The sequence below is a fragment of the Carcharodon carcharias genome, chromosome 17 (assembly GCF_017639515.1).
Source record: "Carcharodon carcharias isolate sCarCar2 chromosome 17, sCarCar2.pri, whole genome shotgun sequence".
Classification (NCBI taxonomy): Eukaryota; Metazoa; Chordata; class Chondrichthyes; order Lamniformes; family Lamnidae; genus Carcharodon; species Carcharodon carcharias.
In genome coordinates this window covers 20,674,949-20,694,420 of record NC_054483.1, presented here as the reverse complement: position 1 = coordinate 20,694,420, position 19,472 = coordinate 20,674,949, and the positions used below count along the sequence as shown (strand labels likewise).

General features: G+C 44.7%; 1 protein-coding gene across 1 annotated transcript in view; it reads right to left on the bottom strand.

Moving 5' to 3' along the window:
- LOC121289843 (cytoplasmic polyadenylation element-binding protein 2-like) overlaps window positions 1-19,472 on the bottom strand; it is a 35,539-nt gene that overhangs the window by 12,244 nt on the left and 3,823 nt on the right. Inside the window, exons 2-4 of the mRNA XM_041209735.1 lie at window positions 9,652-9,742; window positions 5,337-5,504; window positions 1,749-1,838 (exon numbers count right to left, since the gene is read on the bottom strand). Of these exons, the coding sequence (XP_041065669.1) occupies window positions 1,749-1,838; window positions 5,337-5,504; window positions 9,652-9,742 (349 nt within the window). The remainder of the gene's footprint in view (window positions 1-1,748; window positions 1,839-5,336; window positions 5,505-9,651; window positions 9,743-19,472) is intronic.

Below are 19,472 nucleotides of genomic sequence, written 5' to 3'. Positions count from 1 at the left end.
GGATCAAGGATTCAGCAACAAGTTATATATATATATATATATATATATATATATATATATATATATTATATATATATATATATATATATATATATATAATATATATATAGAACCTGAAACTTTCCGAGGCACTTCACAGGAGATTTATACAACAAAATTTGACCATGAGATACCTAACAAGATATTAGGGTAGATGATCAAAAGCTTGATCGAAGAGGTAGGTTTTAAGGGGCATCTTAAAGGAGGAAAGAGATACAGAGAAGTTTAGCAAGGGAACTTAAGAGCTTGGGGTAAAGTCAGCTAAAGGCACGGCCGCCAATGGTGGAGGGGTTAAAATCAGAATGCTAAAGAGGCCGGATCCGAAAGCCCAGGTATCTCTAATTAGTTAAAGCGCTGAAGGAGATTACAGAAACAGGGAGGAGCGAGGCCATGGAGGGACTTGAAAACAAGGATGAGAACTTCAAAATCAAGGCATTGCTTAAACAGGAGCCAATGTAGGTCAATGAGCACAGGTGCAATAGGGGAACAGGACTTGGTACAAGTTTGGACATAGACAGGAGTGTTGGATGAGCCTAACCTTTTGGAAGCAGAATGTGGGAGGCTGACCCGGAGTGCACTGGGATAGCAAGTCAAGAGGTAACAAAGGGGATAGAGATGAGGGTTTCAGCTGCAGATGAACTGGAAAGCTAAGCAATGTTAAGAAGGTGAAAACAAGTGGTCTTAGTGATGGTGTAAATATGAAGTCGGAAGCTCATCTCAGGGTCATATATAACACCAAGGTCGTTAACAGCCTGGTTCAGCCTCAGACAGCTGCGAGGGAGAGGGGTGCAGTTGGTGGCTGGGGGATGGTGGGTTTGTGGTGGAGACTGAAGGAAATAGCTTCGGTCTTTCTGCTATTTAGTTGGAGGAAATTTCTGCTCATCCAGGACAAGATGTCAGAAAAGCAGAGTGACAAATCAGAGTGTATGGAGAGGTCCGGAGAAGCTATGGTGACCATACATGTGGAACCTAGCATGTGATTTCAACATGGGGCAGCATGCAGATAAAGTAACGGGAGAGGGCCAAGGACAGATCCGAGGGGAACACCAGAGGGAGCGATACAGGAGTTGGAAGGTAAGCTGCTACAAGTGATAGTCTGCCGACAATTAGAGAATTAAAAACAGAGCAATAAAGATGTTTTAAAATGCTAGATTCATTAGAGTATGGAGAGAAACTATTACCCTTTGTGGGGAATCCAGAACACAAGTCACAATCATATTTTTTTTTCTTTTACTAAGGGTAGTGCAAGTATGATTTCTCTGCCTCCAAAAATACTATGGATGTCATTTGGATCAATTGAAATTTTCAAGATACAAATTGATCAGATTTTTGTTGAGCAAGGGCATCAAGGGATATGGAACTTCATCAGGTAAACGAAGGTACAGATTAGCCACGATCTCACTGAATTGTAGAGTAGGCTTCAGGCCGACTCCAGTTCCGAGGGAGACACCTGGACAGAGGTGACCGAAGCTGACTTTTGCGCAACTAAGTCCAAGACGCTTGGACCACTTTTACTCCCCAGCGGTGAGAAACAAATTCGGCAGGTGGCCATGGACCCAGTTGAAGCCTTGGCGAGTCTTCAGGGCTCAATGCCTCATCAGGCAGTTCACCAGCTTACCAATGCATTATGCCCGATCTCTTCAAAAAGACAGAAAATACACAGCTGATTGATCATGTCAACGCTAACTCTGTTGAAGAAAACTGCTCACCTTTGGGTGGAAAGTAGGATTTGCTTCCTGACTTGTGAGGCCAGTCCACCATGAGCTGTCCAAAACAGCAGAAGGTGGCGATTATTTCATCTAAACAGAAATAAAAGACTATCAGATATATTTACCCCTCATTTCCACTCCTCTGCTGAAGGCACTGGCCTCTTGCTTTTGCAAGTGCAGGCTGGTACAGTTCCACCAATGCCAGGTCAATTGTTAATTTTAAATCTGAGATTAGCACCATTTTGTTAAGCCAAGGTACTAAGGGGATATGGGGCAAAGGCACGTATAAGGAGAGAGGCCATAGATCAGCCATGATCTAACTGAGTGGTGGAACAGGCTCGGGGATAACTGGTCTTCCATCTGTTCCTGCGATTCTATCAAATCAGAGTAACCACAGAAATAAACACACATCTCCTGTGGGCTCCTGGTTGTGAATCAAAGGACATATTAGTTTATTTTTAGTTGTGCACAATACAATAAGATTTATTACATGAGCAGACAACATGCACCCAAGCATGCTCTTTGAAATGGGACCTCTATTCTCCAAGCCGCTGGGTCATATATCAGACAGCTCACTGGGGTCCGGGATGGTTCCCATTGTTTGGGGGCAAGCCCAGGTGGAACCATTAATGAGAAAGGGCAGTAGGTCAGAGCTGGAAAAATTTAATCAGCCTGTTTGACTGATCTGGCTGTCAGCAACTTGCGAGAAGGTATTATACAGTGAAGCTCCTAATCACCTTGACAGAGAAGGGATCAGTCAGGAATAGCAGCAAGACAAAGTGGTCCTATCTCACCAGTAGGGTGGACTATTGTTGAGGGAGTCATGTGGCTGGTGGATTCAATTATCCCGATGATTGTGTCTCCTAATTTCCAATATGCCATTTTGTCATGGTGCCATGCAACAGGCTATAAACTAAGTCCTGTGGGGTTACCGGGCATATTTTTGGAATGGGGAAGGAACTGACTGTACTCTGGTAGGCCAAAGGCCATTATTAACGATTATAGTTCTGGTCAAGAGTGGAGTCCTGCAGTGTTGGGACTGTTACTGCTCAACCATCTGAATGAAGGCATCAGGGCGTCTGTTGTTGGAGGAGACAACATTGTGCACAGACAACGAAATACTATACTCTTGAAGTCCAAAGTCTTGTTCAGGCCTCGTCATGAGTGGAGTGTCCAGTTTTACTTCCCTTTACTATGGTGGGGGATGGAAAAGGTCAATAAAAGAGGTACCATAATGATACCTGATTTCAAGGTCCCCAACCAGGATAGGCTACTATCTTCCGAAAGCTTGGTTAGGTTTAGTGGGCACTTATTTTCACAGAGCACTGGCCACTACAGGAACTGTGAGGAAGAGTGGATGAGATAAATGCTGTTTTCCCCCTTCCAGTCTTTCACATACACCAGTGTCCACATCTCCTGGGCAGCCAGGCATCTCAAATCTGCCACCTGAATTAACAGTTAAGCAGTCCATGTCTGGATGTCACTGGCTCCGACAGGGCAACAACGTGGCTGCGTCGGAGCTTGGCCTCGAATGCTCCTCAATCACGTGAGTTGCCCGAGCCGAGCACACAGTCGGCCTTATTTTCCCCAATTAGGTGTCAGTTCAGCAAAGCCCCAGTCTGCAGAGAGCAGCTCACCCACTGGTGAAGGCTCAGCCACAGTGGCAATGGTTGGGGTGTGTTGGTGCGAGTGGGACGAACGCTACTCCAATTATCTAAATCTTGGGATCGAAATTTAAGATCCTTCATGGTGTGGGTGGGGGGTTATCGGGACCCCTGTACATGGCAGAGATCTCCATTCCTGACAGAATGAGCACTGATTCTTCAGTCAGTTTTAAAAGCAACTGAATGCAAAATTTGTCCCCTGCTTTTGAAGGATTGCTGAGGTTGCGCAGAACCATGTTTTTGCATAATTATAAGTCACCCATGCTGCCACATTCTCTTTGACGTAACGCACTGCTTGCTGGAAGAAGTCTCTCCAATTAATCAGACACTGCTAACAGTGAATTAAATCATTTTGGAGGGATTGCGTGAATATGGGACAGATGCAATTCAATTCAGGAAAGTGTGAGGGAACATGTTTTGGAAGGGGGAGAATGGAATGGAAGCATACACTCAATGAAAAGACATGGATAGTTGTGGCTGGTCAGAAAACTGAAAGACGAGTGTCAGTATCAGAAAGAATTCAATGGCATTTTAAGTTTTACACAGTACTTCAATAAAATAGTAATGATAAACATGCACAAACACCGACCCCTAATTAGAACTGTACAACTATACAAAGCTAGAGAGAGTGTACAGAGAGTGGGATTATGCCGGTGACGGGGAAACTAGTTATGAGGAGACACTTGTGACACTGGGGGGGCTATTTCCACTTTCACAGAAAAGGCTAAGAGAAGATACAATGGAGTTGTTTTGGAAATTATATTGGGTTTTGAAAAGAATATTTACCTGTGTGGAGAGCTAGGTGGTCAAATGATCACTTATCTGCAGGAAATTTCTCGACACAAGCAGAAACGAATTTAATACCTCAGAGAGAAATGGATAACTAGTTGAAGCAGTGGGAGAGAGATGGTTACAGAGATTTCTTTTATTCCTTCATGGGATGGGGCGTCGCTGGGTAGGCCATCTCAGAGGGCATTTAAGAATCAACCACGTTGCTGTGGGTCTGGAGTCACATGTAGGCCAGACCGGGTAAGGACGGTGGATTTTCTTCCCTAAAAGGGCATTAGCGGACCAGGTGAGATTTTACGACAATCGACAAGGGTTTCATGGTCATCATTAAACTTTTAATTCCAGATTTTTTATTAAATTCAAGATTCACCATCTGCCGTGGTGGGATTTGAACCGGGGTCCCCAGAGCATTACCCTAGGTCTCGGAATACTAGTCCAGTGACAATACCAATAAGATGGGAGTTAAGATTGCTGAGAGTCTGGAGTCACAAATAAGCCAGACTAAGTAATGAGGGCTGGGTTCTTTGCCCAAAGGAAATTAGTGAACCATTTGGCAAACAACAATCTGGTAGCTCTTTTACTTTTTATTGCAGATTTATTTCATTAACTGCATTTAAATTCATAAACTGCTTTTGTGAGCTTTGAACTTATGACTCTGGGTTATTCTGCAGGCCTCTGGATTACTAGTCCAGTCACATAACCACGATACTCTCATACCCATGATACGTAGCTGCTGTACATTAAACCTCTATTGTTATTTTGGAATGTAGGAGGTCAGGCATTCTACGCGCTGTAAGGTTAAAGGGATGGTGTCTGTACACAGCCAAATAGTGCCACCCTTCTCCTCCCAACATATATTCCCACTAACCAGCTGACAGAAAAGCAAGTGTCTGGAGAGAGTGGTTTGTGAACTCTCTCTCAAATGTAACGTGGTCAATAAAGTGACAATATTGAAGTCTTCAAATGGTTTACAACTCTCTTCCTTAACTGGAAGCAGAGGAGGACTGAGCAGTCGTGTAAACTAATGTTGAAAACATCAGCAGTCCAGCAAGACAGAAGTTGTACATTTCATTGGCTATCCTCTGGACCCCTTCTAAAAAGGGCTGTGTCCCATGGACGAGAACTGTTAACTCACCTTCATCAATGTCAGGAGGCAAACCGCCAACGAAAACCTTTCGGGAATATCGTTCTCCTGGTTTTCCGTTCTGACTGAGAGCCGGGGAGTTCAAGCCTGAAGATAAAGATTGATCGCCCTGGCTGTTGTCAAGAAAGCCATCTTCAACAGGAAATAAAGCTGAACGACCTGCAGTGTGAGAGAGATGGGCCACTATTAAACCTTGCTTTGATTATTTCGCATTAAGTCCCTGGGTCCTGTTTAAGTAACGCCGCAACTTTAAAATATTTATCATTGTCTTCAATTCCCTCCTTGGCTTGCCCCTCCCTTATCTCTGTAACTTTTTCCAGTCCACTACCCTCTGGAAATCTCGGCATTCCACCCATTCCAGGCTTTTACGCATCCTTGATTTTAATTGCTCTACCATTGGCTACTGTGCCTTCAGCTGTCTTAAGCTCTGGAATTCCCTCTCTCAAATTTTCCACTTCTTCTCCTCACTCTCCTCTTTTCGGACTGTTCCTTAAAACCAAGCATTTCATCATCTTCCCTGATGTCTCCTCCCGTGTCTCAGTGGCAAGTTTTGTTTGATAACGCGCCTATGAAGCCCCTTGAGGCATTATACTCGTTAAAAGTGCTATCTAAACGCAAGTAGTTGTTGTTGGGACGGGATATGAGGATGGTACCAGAGATGAGGGACTTGAGTTATATCAAGAGCTTGGAAAAGCTAGGATTGTGTTCCTTAGAGAAGGTTAAAGCGGAGACCTAACAGGTAATAAAAACATTACTGTTTTGATACACAGAATGTAGGGAGGAAATGTTGCCCCTAGCAAATGGGTTGGAAACCAGAAGTCACTGATTTTAACTGCAGGGGAAAGGGGGAGAATTCCTTCCCTACAGAGGGTTATTTAGATCTCAAATGCATGATGTGAAAGTGTGCTGGCATCAGATTCAAAAGGCAACTGAAACATGCATTTGGAAAGAGAACGAATTTGCTGGGTAGCCAAGTTGTGGGGGGGAGGGGGGGGTTGGGAGAAGCTGAGACATGTGACTAAATTGGACAGTTTTTTAACAAGAGCCAGCAGAGGCACAATGGGCTGGATGGCCTCCTTCTGTACTGTAAGATTCTATGATGAGGACCGCCACCATTGTCCTGGCAGGATTGTTTTCCATGACTTTGGGAGACGCCATTGCCTCTTCCAAGAGATTAGGAAATTTGAAGGAAAGCTGTTCCTTGATGAGCAGAAGAGGTTGACCAATGATCTAGTGTCATCCACAGAAGTGTGGGGAAGTTTATAATGTTACATTATTTTTGGACATAATCATATGTATTAATAGGTGGCTGGAGAGTTTGGAACTTTATTTCAAAGGGAATAGAGTATAAAAATAGGGAAGTCTTGTAAAAACTATACAAGGCACTAGTTAGACCACACCTAGAATACTGTGAACAGTTTTGGTCCCCTTATCCAAGGAAAGATACACTGGCAGTGGAGGCAGTCCAGAGAAGGTTCACTAGGTTGATCCCGGGTATGGAGGGATTTTCTTATGAGGAGAGGTTGAGTGGGTTGGGCCTGTACTCATTGGAGTTTGTTTTAGAAGAATGAGAGGCGACCTTATTGAAACATATAAGACTCTTAGGGGGCTTGGCAGGGTGGATACTGAGAGGCTGTTTCCCCTTGTGAGAGAGTCTAGGACCAGAGGACATAATCTCAGACTAAGGGGATGCCCGTTTAAAACAGAGATGAGGATGAATTTCTTCTGTCAGAGGGTAGTGAATCGGTGGAATTCTTTACTGCAGAGGGCTGTAGAGGCTGGGTCATTAAGTATGTTCAAAGCTGAGATAGACAGATTTTTAATCAGTAAGGGAATCAAGGGTTAAGGGGAAAAGGCAGGAAAGTGGAGTTGAGGATTATCAGATCAGCCATGATCTCATTGAATGGCGGAACAGACTCGATGGGCCAAATGGCCTACTTCTGCAGCCACATCTTATGGTCTTAACAGGGGGTCACTGTCTGAGGTTAAGGGGTCAGCCACATTGGACCGAGATACGAAGAAAAGTCTTCAGTCAAACGGCAGTGAATCTTTGGAATTCTTTACTCCAAGTGGCTACGGAAGGTCAGTCATTGAATAGATTCAAATCAGATGTATTTTTGGACACTAAGGGAATCAAGGGATGTGGGGATAGGGCAGGAAGGTGTAGCATAGATAGGAGATCAGCTACGATCTTACTGAATGGTAGAGCAGGCTCAAAGGACCAATTGGCCTACACTTGCTCTTATTTCTTCAAGGAGGGAATGCTGCAGAGGCAAAAAGGGAAAGTGTGTGAAGCCATTGAGAAGCCAACTGAACCAACCTGCCCTGAGCTCAAGACTATGCTGTTTATGCTCAGGCTTCCAAATGTCAGACCACTTTTTGAGCATCGTGTTCAATCTGGTCATCAAGCCACAAAAGGGATGCACATACTGAAACAACAGTTTCATATACTGCAGAGGGAAGCAAAAGATTGATCCCTCCCTTGTTTGTGTGCTGTGCATTGTCAAACAGTTGTTACTGGCAGGTTGAGAGCAGCCACCAGGAACTTGGAATGATGCCCACAATCCTATTTGTGATCTAACTGGGCCAGTGCTTTCACCTCCAGCCCTTCAGAGAAGGTTCTACACCGAGTGGGCTGCCTCTGCTCTCCTTGAACCAGGCAGAGCCTTGAAGCCTTAAACACAGGAAGCTCGGAACACGGAGAAACAGGCAATACAGCAACCTCCTCTGACAATTTTGTAAACAGTCTAGCATCTAACACTGCTGCAGTGTTCTCGGGATCAGCAGACATTAACTCTGCAGATTGCTCAGCCGGTCACTGATGTTTCTGCAGTTCACTGCTTCCAAACGAACAGACTTTACGTTACAAAAGAGATGCCATTTGATGATCATGTCAGTACCAGCTCTTTACCATATCAATTCAAACCTAATCCCATGACCCCCGCATCCCATAATCTAGGAATGTGGGAACATTTTGCAACAAACCTAATGGCCTTCTGGTCTTACAGAGTATTGCTGAAAAAAAACTGACATGCTATCCAAGCTTTTCACCTTGCACTCTTCTGGATAGCTCGTAAGAAATTTCCAACAGTAATGGGGGAACAACAATTTATACTGCATTAGAAGAGAGAATGCCAACCAGTCAGCGCTCTCTTCTCATGCAGTACAAATTGTTGTTCCCCTGTTACTGTTGAAAGTTTCTTGTGAGCTGTCCTGATGAATGCAAGGCTAATAAAAGCTTTGATAGCATGTCTCATTTTTCAGCAAACCTCATGGCCTTCCTGGTTCCTCTATTCTCTTTAAAGGTACAGGTCCACCTGGACTATATTAACATCTTATTTGCATTCGAACTTGGTTTCTGCATGGGAAACCAGCTGTGTCTCACTGGTACCGCCCTCCTCTCTCGTCAGCAAATTGTCAGTTCAAACATGGACTTGAGCCCAAAAAAAAACATAGCCTGGCAGTCCATTGCAGAATTTAGGAGGTGCAACACTCTCTTTTGGGATGAGATGTTAAACTGAGGACCCCATATCAGCTGGATATAAAAGATCCTACCACACGATTCAAGGATGATCAAGGGAGTTCTCCTGATGTCACAGCCATTATTTAGCACTAATGTCAGGATTGTTGGTGGGATCTTGCTGAGTATAAAGTAGCGATCATATTTCCTACACTACAAGGTCCATAAATTGCTTTGGGACAGAGTGAGATTGCGAAAGGTGCTACATAAACTCAATTTCTTTTTCCCCTTGGTCCATACCATTGGTCAAATCATTGCCGACCCTTGCCTTCAGGCCTGGCCTGGCCTGGCTGCGAGCATATCGGCTGCGAATTTGTACTTCGCATTGCTGATTTGTACTGCTTTTCTCTGCCACTCCCTGTCCACAATACAACACAAGGACAAATCCACAGCTGCTGAGGTAAAGGCAGAAACACAGCTGGCTCTTGTGCTGATGGTGGGATCTTGCTGTGCACAAATTGCCAAGCTTCTCACTTCAACAGTTAATGGTTGGCTTTAAATCTCTTGGGGAGGTTGCGGGGATGTGAAAGGCGCTATGTAAATGCAATTTTTTTTTAACCCCCCCACCCCCAATACAGATGCAACTGTTCCTTCAGTTGCCCTGCGTGTACTGTGCATCTTCTTGCAGCGAAATGGGTTCAGGAATATCAGAAGGCACATATGAACTCAGGTCAGTTCAGCAGATCCAGCAGACCATACAGTGGTCAGCATCCAAGAAGTTCTCGTCCAGCCAATCATGGGGGGCGGGGGGGGGAATACACAAGGCAAGATGGTCATGAGACTCACCTTTGAGTGGTTCCTGCTCATTCTGTAAGATATCAATCAGGGAGTTCTCCAGTGAGTGCATGTTGAATGTATTGTATGGGTGTGTCCATTCCTGCAAAGGAAAAACATGTAAAAAGAAACTATTAAAGTGAGGAAGGAGATGGGAACAATTCAGAGGTCACAGGAAAAGTTACAATCACTCACTGAGATGTAGCTAACCAGTGCTGATACAGCAAAAAAACTGTTCTCGGTGGAAACTTTCTATTAAATAAGTTATTTCCTCTCCTCCCTGGGGATTGCTGACTTTTGAGGTCAAGGTCCATGGATGCCAGACGCTCCCCAGTGTGTCCTGCAAATGGGCCATGTCTTCTGTGGGAATCTGTATGATGGGAGTCAATTCCTCTTCATGCAGTAATTTTTTTTTTCTCCACAATAGAACCCAGCCTGCGGGTAAAGTATACCCCAAATTCTCTATTGGGGCGATGATGGTCCATTTACGGCCCTCAATTCTGGTCTCGCCTGTCAGCAGAAACCTCTGACGTACATCTGCCCCGTCAAAACCTTTCAGTAATATGAAGACCTCTATTAGGCCCGCCTTTTGGTGTTTAAAGTTATGAGGGATCTAGACAGGGTTGATAGAGAGGAACGGTTCCCGTTGGCTGAAGGGTTGAGAACCGGAGGACTCTGATTTGTGATTGAGAAAAGCAGCAGCAACATGAGGAAAACCTTCTTTAAATGCACCAAGTGGCTAGGGCCTGGGATGCTCTACCTCATAGTGCACTAGTCACAGACTCTATTGTGGCTTTCAAAAAGAGAACTGCATCATTGTCTGAAGAGGATAAAGTTCTAGGCCTGCGGGGAAAGGGTGGGCAAGTGGGTCTACAAGCTGTTCTTACAGAGAGCTAGTGCAAACACGACAGGCTGAATGGTCTTCTTCTGTGCTTTAGCCGTTCAATGATTCTCTTCCTCCTTAACTTTACCTCCCGGCCTAAATGATGCCATGTGTGGAGGGCGAAAAAAAACCAAGCAAGCGTAATACAGCACTTGGTGAAATGCACACAGGAGGCTTGTGATACTGAGCAAAGTGGCTGAGTCACGAGTGAAGAATAGAATCTGGCAGCGTTTGAGAAGAGATTACATAGCACGAGGAAAAGGAAACCCAACACCGCCCAGCTCCCTTCAACAGGGCCAGTGACTCCAGCACATCTCACGCAGCCTGTTCGGCAGCTTCCTCCCCTTTCTTGCAGAAGGTGCACACTATTTTATTTCCCTTCTTCGCCTTAGTAATGCTGGAGAGCGTGGTAGAGGCAGGTTCAGCCTGGGCAAAGGGAATGGATAAGCAGCTAAGAGGCAAAAATAAAACTTCCTGGCTTTGGGGAGCAGGCCTGAGTGTGGGACCAGCTAAACTGCTCTTCAAGAGATCCAGCTTGAACTTAATGGGCCGAATGTCCTCCTCCTGCACTGTAACCTTATGCATACGGTATGGTTACAGAGGCAGCCAGCATGATCTGATGCCTCACCCATTCGTCATGTTTGAGCTTACACGGTGATTATCCAGTGGCTATTTTACCATCGAGGAGGGACACTACAGTAATTAACAACCTTTTCTAAAGGGGGAGGGGTGTGGTGTTGGTGGGGGTCAGTATTGAATACTGATCAGAAATACAAGTTCTGCCTAAGATCCACCCTCCACAGGGACATTCCCAACAGGCCAATGGAACCCTACTTGTTTCAGCTACCTCAACATTAACTCAAGTTCTAGCCTGTTACACCAAATCCTTGAGACAAGATAGGAGTGACATAGCAAATAGACATAGCAGTCATTGGGAACAAGATGCCAAAATTTAAAAAAATGAATTCTGCTTCCAGGGCAACATTGGGCAAGGATCGGCCTAAATATCTGTTCAGGGAGGAACACATCCATGGTGGCAGGCGTCAGATTTGGCTCCATGCGATAGCACTCTCATCATGAAGCCCTCATTAGGCAACAACTAGAGTATTGGAAACTGTCCTGGTCACCACACGTTATGAAGGAATTGAGGGTCCTTGAGAGGGTGCAGAAGAGATTGACCACAATCATTCCTGGCATGAGGGATCTTAGTTACAAGATTAGTTTGGAGAAGCTGGGAAAAATGAGATTGAGGGGAGATTTTTGATAGAGGTGTCCAAGTCTGTGACAGGTTTAGATAAGGTCGACAAAGAAAACTCCTTCCAATTCACTGCTGGTGCAAGGGCTCAGGGACACAGATTTAAGGGTGTGTGCACTATGCCTATGGGAACAGTGAAAATCAGTAATTTCAAAAGGAAATTGGATGGGCACTTCAGAGAAATAAACTTGTGGGGTGAAGGGGATAGATGGGAGGAATCAGGATGAATTGGATTGCTCTACAGAGAGCCAGCATGAACTTGGTTGGTCAAATTGTCTCCTGCACTGTGATGAGTCTCATTCGAGTCAGACATGGCCTTAAGTCCGACTCCAGAGACTTGAGCAAAGAATCCAGACTAATGTCCCAGTGCAATATTGAGGGAGTGCTGCAGTGTCAGAAGCGCATCTTTCAAATGAGGCGTTAAACCAAAGCCCAATCTGCTCTCCGAAGTGAACAATAAAGATCTCAGGGCAAGACTGGATCTGAGCAAAGCCGGGACGTCTCCTGGCCAACCTTTATCCTGGCCAATGTCACTTAAAATAAAAATCATGTTACTGGTTGTTTTGCTCAAATTTTTTAGCACAATTTGGCTGCTGCATTTTCTACTTTGGTGTTTACGAAAGGTGTCATATAAATGCAAGTTTGTTTGTTTGTTCTTTCATAGCCGGTTATCGCATTCCCTTGCGTGAACCTGGTGAGGGAAATGACAGTGGCAGGAGCTGGGCAAGAGGCTCATGCTTGTTCTCTTGGTTGGGCAGCAGGATGTGACTGAGGCCAGGAGAACAAACTGGTTGCATTTTCTGGAATTTAGGCGGTTAAGCGGTGATTTAATCAGGGTTTTCAAGATATTAACAAGGACGGACATGGTAGACAGAAAGGAACTGTTTCCATGGGTTGGGGAGCCTCACACAATGGGCACAGTATAAAAATCAGAGTTCACCTTTCAGGAGTGAACTTAGGAAATGCCTCTCAAGACAAAGGGTGGTAGAAACTTGGAATTTTGAAAGTCGGAATGGCCACCTCCTACTTCTATGTACCAAGAAAATAATGTGGGACTCTAACCCTCATCCAAGGGCTCACTCCTTCCTGTGCAATGTGACAATTCAGGTGACACATTCCCCCTACCAACTTGGAGAAAAATTAGGCCAGAAATCTAGGCCTAGTTCTGAAGATTTCTCTCCATCCAGACCAAACTCTCTGCTGGCCAAAGGTTAGAAGAATGCCATGCAACCTGGCAGCAGGTCCAGGAAATCTAGAAAAGGGGAAGAGGTTTTTGCGAAGTGACATGTTCAATTAGTAGTGGCAATGAGATGCAGAGATGGTTTTTCTCAGTGCGTAGATTTATCAGCTCTACCTGAGGAAGAAAATGAGAAAGCCATCATGATGAGAGTAGGGCATTCACCTGTTGCAGAATAAGCCCTGTATTAGGGGTACTGACCGTGCAGTTTTTAAAAAAAAAAATTCATTTACTGGATGTGGGCATCGCTGGTTAGGCCAGCATTAATTGTCCATCCCTAATTGCCCTTGAGAAGGCAGTGGTGAGCTGCCTCCTTGAACCGCTGCAGTCTATGTGGTGTAGGTACACCCACAGTGCTGTTAAGGAGGGATTTCCAGGATTTTGACTCAACAAAGGCTTTCAAACCACTCTGCCTCCATGGCCTTGCGTGACTCCCCCTAAAGTGAGAGCCAACACAGAAATCCAACAGCCCATGTGGCTTGTTAGGGGAGCAAACTAACGGCAACATGAAAATTGATTGGCTGCCCCTCGAACCACAGAAAGCAGCCATTCGACACATTGTGCCTGTATAAGCTCTTTGTTGCAACAAATGAAACCAAACCAAATTGGATTGCTCTACTTTTTCCAGTTATTTATTGGACCACAGAATACTTTGTTATAGGGAATGGCTGAGTTGTACCTTTTTTAAAATGAAACAGCTATACGTATATTTGAAACAAGCAAGATACAGGGAATTCTAGTTGTATAATCATAGAATGATACAGCACAGGGGGAGGCCATTTGGTCCATTGTGCCAGTTATTTGGTAGTACTCTCCTTGGAGCCTTTTTAAAATTAGTGACCTCTGATTTTGACTCATCATCTAAAGAATCATCCTTCCCGATACAACCTACTAAAACCTGTTTCCAATTATAAGACCTCCAGTCCCCTGCACCACACGTCTCTACTCATAGCTGGCTACCATCTCGAGCAACACTCTGAAGAGCGTATGCTTTATGCTCTCTATGGCCTTTTTGCGTGCCGTCTATGAGGGGCTCCAAAAACTAAGCAGAGTATAAGTCTGCTCCATGAATTGTCTTGTACAATTTTAGGATGACTGCTCTGCAAGTATTGGGAGGAAAATAAATGGGAGTATGAACTCAGGGATGCAGAAGAGCAGAGCACCTGCGTAGTTTAAATACTCAATTCCCAGTGACCTGCCCTTGGACTATCCCTCAACCATCATCACTAAAAACAGGTAATCTGGTCATTAGCACATTGCTGTCTATGGGAACTTGCTATGCGAAAACTGTGGCTGCATTTCCTCTAGCACAACAGTGAATACACTTCAAAAAACTTCACTGTGTGACCTTTGACCTGAAAACAGTACAGTGAGGAAAATTGGTCATTTTAAAATGCCTGTGAAATACGTAATTCTTTTTAAGAATATTTGAAAAGGGCTTTTATCAAATCGCATCAAATCTAAAGGGATCACTTGTACCTTTCTTGGATAGGAAGAAATATTGGTCCACGTGACCTGACGACCCTTGACCTGGAAAGAGTCCCAACATAAAGCAAGTTAAGAAAGTAGCTGCATGGCTGGCAGACACAAAGGAGAGCTGCAGACACAAAGCAGAGCTACCAGCAGAGGAGCTGGAGAGTGAAGGAAATCAGCACACAGTTGCAGACACAGGATAAAGCAAAAATGCAGAATGAGACAGAAAGAGAAACATAGAAAATTCTTGGGAGAAGAAGAAAATCGTTCAGGAAGAGGTCAGTTTTTCTGTTTACCATAAAATGAGACAGGAGCACTTCAAGGTACTGTGCGAGCTGGCTAAATAGGTCTAAACCCTGGAAAGCTGTATGAATAGGTCAGAGACGCTGAAGAGCTGGGTGTTTTAGCCTAAGTGGCTAAACCATGAACCAGGATGTTACTGGTTGATCGGTTGAAAATGAAATCTGGAAAGCTACACCATCAGGACTTTTTGACTTGAGGGAAGAGCGGGTTCATAGAAACGTGCCTTGCTGATGATAATCGTACCTGTGAAATTCAAAAGTTGTCAGATTGAACTCCTGTCCTACTCTGCGTGAATAAAGAACAGCATTTTGTGGAACGGTTGCAGCTATGTAATGCCACATTTGTGTGGGAGTGACGCAAATGTGTGTGGTTGCGTAGGGCGTATCTTTGCAGTAATGACTATTAAAAGTGAAATTTACCTACTATTTGAAGTAACATGTCTGTTCATTCACGTCATTTTCATTGCTTCTGATTTGTGTTAAATTAATAGCTACAAAAAGAGGGAATCTTGTTGCTAATTTCTTCATTTGGGGGTCATTCGGTAAATTTGGTTATTTTGTTTTAGTTTTCCTACAGAGATTGTAACAATTGGCTATAAAATGCTCTTGGCCTTTGCAGGTTTATCTATCCTCACATTTTCAGGGAATTGTGTATTTAAATCTCTTGGTCTTTCTGCTCATTCCAAACACTTGGAATATATTCCCATTTCATCTTCCTTCCCAATACATCGAACCCTTTTACTTTTCAACATGGAATTGGATCTGTCACCTATCTAACTATCGCACTCATGGTCCTCTTGGCATCATTTGAGAAGAGATTTAACCTCGACTCTGCCACCCATCTGGTTGAATAGCCTCCACCTGTATAAGTTGTCAACAGAGTGGATTGACCCCTTTGGTTACACCACCCAGCCAGTCGAGCACAGAATAGATGCTGATACTCCAGTGTAGTGCTAAGGAATGCCATCTTTCTCATAAGAGACATTAAACCAAGGTCTCCATCGGTCCTCTCAGGTGGGCATATTATGGTGCTATTACAAAGACTGGAGAGGGAGTTAGCTCCTCATTATCCTGGCCAACGTCTATCCCTGAATCCACATCACTATTGGCGGCTTTTCTTTAAAGTGCATTCTTTCATGGGATATGGGTATTGCTGACAAAGCCAGCGTTTGTTACGCATCCCTAATTGCCCTTGAACTTGAGTGGTTTGCTGGGCTATTTCAGAGACCAGTTAAGAGTCAACCACATTGTTGTGGGTCTGGAGTTACATGTAGGCCAGACCGGGTAAGGAAGGTAACTGTCCTTCCCTCAAGGGCATTTGTGAACCAGATGTGTTCTTACGACAATCGACAATGATTTCATGGTTAATACGGAGACTAGCTTTTAATTCCAGATTTTATCAATTGAATTTAAGCTCCACAAGCTGTGATGGTGGGACTTGAACCCACTTATACCTGGAGCATAAGTCCGGGACTCTGGATTGCTAGTCCAGCGACGTGATCACAATGCCACCATTTCCCCATATTGCTCTTTTGTGGGAGCTTGCTGAGCACAAACAGCCAGCCACTTTTCCTACATTACAATAGTGAGTACGCTTGAAAAGTACTTCATTGGCTGCAAAGCACTCTGGGATGTCATGAGGTTGTGAAAGGCGCCATATAAATGCAAGTTCTTCCTTTCTTTAAACCCTTCTCAGCAATACCCATTTGCTCTGATTTTGTTTCCTGTCTGCCAGCCAACCTTCTCTCCATGCTGTTAAGTTTGCCCTCATGCCATATGCCTGAGTTTTTGCAACAAGCCTCCTGTGGGACACCTGATCAAACACCTTCTGTGAGTCAATACACACAGTTTATTACATTCCACTCATCAACCCAAACAGGCAAATCTCCCAACAAACATTAAAAAAAAACTCCTCAAACACAACTTGCCTTTATCTGATTAACTCTTCCATTCTAAGTCGTCACTGATTTCTTTTTAAATCTCATGTGGCTGCCACATTTGCTGCTATTAAAAAGTTTTTGGCTCCGATCTACGTCTCAAGCGGGTTGCTGACAAGTGAAAATCTCACACCAAGAATTTATCCAGTGTTGGCAGCTCCATATAATGCAGACATTTTCAACAATTTTAGCACAGGAAGCTCTATGTTTTATTGTAAACACTATCAAACCTTCATTTTAGGGCCTAAATTTAGGCTGCATGACCTTGGCTGTGATGTCAAACACTGATTAGTTCTGTTGCAAGAGCTCCCCATTGCTTCATTTGAGATATACAGGTTATCTGCACCCGAGGAGATGGAATTTAGTCCATACTCCATTCTCGCAGAGTTAGGGACTGAGACAGCTGACCCCAGTATCCCAGGTTAAATCTATGGAAATAGTTCACAAATGACTATGCTTTGCCACCTCCCTCAGTGGAAAACTGCACTGGATGGTATTGAACTTATTTAAGCAGGGGGGATATGACAGCAATTTACATTTATCTAGCACCTTGAAGTGAAGCATCCCCAGGCACTTCACAGGAGCATTGTCAGATAAAATTTAACACATAACCAGATAAGGAGGTATTCGGACAGATTACCAAATGTTTAGCCGAAGAAGCAGCATGTTTTCTGCAGTGTTCCACAAAGAGGGACAGATGTTTCGGGGAGGGACAGAGAGGTTTAGAGAGACCCAGAGCGTAGGGGCTAGAGGCTGAGAGCACAGCCACCAACACTGGGCCAAAGGAATTGGGGGATACACAAATAAGCCAGGGTTGGAAGAGGGAAAAGCTCTTGGAGTGTTACAGGCCGAACAAGGTTGCAGAGATATGGAGGGCAGCGGCCAAGGATGTGTTTGAACACATGGATCAGAATTCTAAAGCAGCTGGGGCGGCACAGATAGAGGAGAATGCTGCTGGCAAAGAATCCCCAGGGTCTGTACCGCAGCTTATCCAAATGGGGCATTTTGATGCAGGGACCCGGGCAGTTAGCAGCGGGTTATTTGCCCAGCAGGGGCATCACAACCAAGACCAGAGCTGTCTTCACCAATACTCACTCATGGCAGGAATCACCTGGCAGAGATCCGAGGCAGAGTTGAATTTCCCCCTCACCGGCCCCGAAATTCCCCTTCATTAGCCCAGGGACCCCGAGCATCACAGCACTCGAATCAACTCATTCAGCAACCAGCCGGCTACACTCAGCTCAGACAGGGGACACAAACTGTGATCTTTCTGGGCCATTTGATTCTCTTTGCAGGAAAGCAGTCCTCCCTCACCTTGAGACACACATGAACGAGCACCTGTGCTACCTACTCCCCCGAGTGCTGGTAGACTGAGCTGTAGAAAATTTTCTCTGACCTTCAGATTTCTGGCAAGATACAGCATACAATAAACGTGCAATCCTCTGATTTTTTTTTTTGCTGAACGATTACTGTTCTGCTTCCCTGCACTTGTCCTTAATTTAACACCTGAAGCACCAACTTCACCTGAAAGGCAAATTGGCAGGCAAGCTCAATTGCCTGCTGCACCTCACCAAAACTGAATGACATTCCCACAAATAGCTGAATACCTTCCGAATCTGATCTGCTATTTGCCGCCAACTGCAGTGGTCTTTCTTTCTCCCCTCCTCCTACCATAATTCATGGGCCTAACTACTGTCAAGAGTGCCGTCTTTCAGATGAGGCATTAAACTGAGCTCCTACCTGCCCTCTCAGGTGCTGACCCAAGGCAACATTGTCCTACTTTGAAGAGGAGCAGGGGAGTTCTCCACCGTGTTCCGGCCAATACTATTCCCTTCGCCACCCCCTGCACCCCTCCCATGACAACAGTCTGTGTTTCCAGTCACATTTGGTCACTAACTCATTGCTGTTTGTGGGAGCTTGTTGAGAGCAAATTGGCTCTCACGTTTCATAAATCGCTACTTCAAAATGACGATACTTCATTGGCAGTAAAGCACTAATAGACATCCAAAGGTCAGGAAAGATGTTGTTGAGATGCAATTTTTCTTTAAAAGACTAAGATAAAACAGGCTGCCTCGACCCTGACCCTCACTAATCCCAGTGAATGCAGAGATCCTGGGAGTTAGCAACCCACTCCCTCCCACAGAACACTGTGCAACCAAAAACACCCAATGGATTCAAAGAGCAATTTATTTATGGAGCACCTTTACAGTAAAATATCCCACTCCAATTCACAGAAGCATAATCAAGCAAACTTTGACACCGAGCCATATAAGGTGGTGCGGGTAACCAAAAGCTTCGTCAGAGAGGGAAGTTTTAAGTAACGTCTTAAAGGAAGAGAGTGACAGAGAGTCCAAGGGGTTTAGGAAGGGAATTCCAGAGATGAACCTAGGCAGCTTAACACACGGCCGCCAACAGGAATATAACTATTAAATGTGAACTGACGTCCTTGAGAATTTTCTTGCCAGAAAAAAAGATGCTGCCTCCAACCTCATGGGAGTTGTGCCATATGGGTTGCTCAGCCCAGTAGGCCACAGGTTCAGTCCAGCCTCTTCCAATGAGGGAGCAGCAGCCAGTGAGGCTAACAAATTACCTCAGTGCTCATGGGGTTTGAGGTAAGGGGCATGGTAGAGGAGGCCAAGATTCCCATTGCCAATCCTTATCCAGTTACCTGCGATGTGGAACGCACTGGGTCCAGTCCCTGTGCCCCCACATTCACAGGTGAGCGCTCGCAGTCCAGACTAGTATT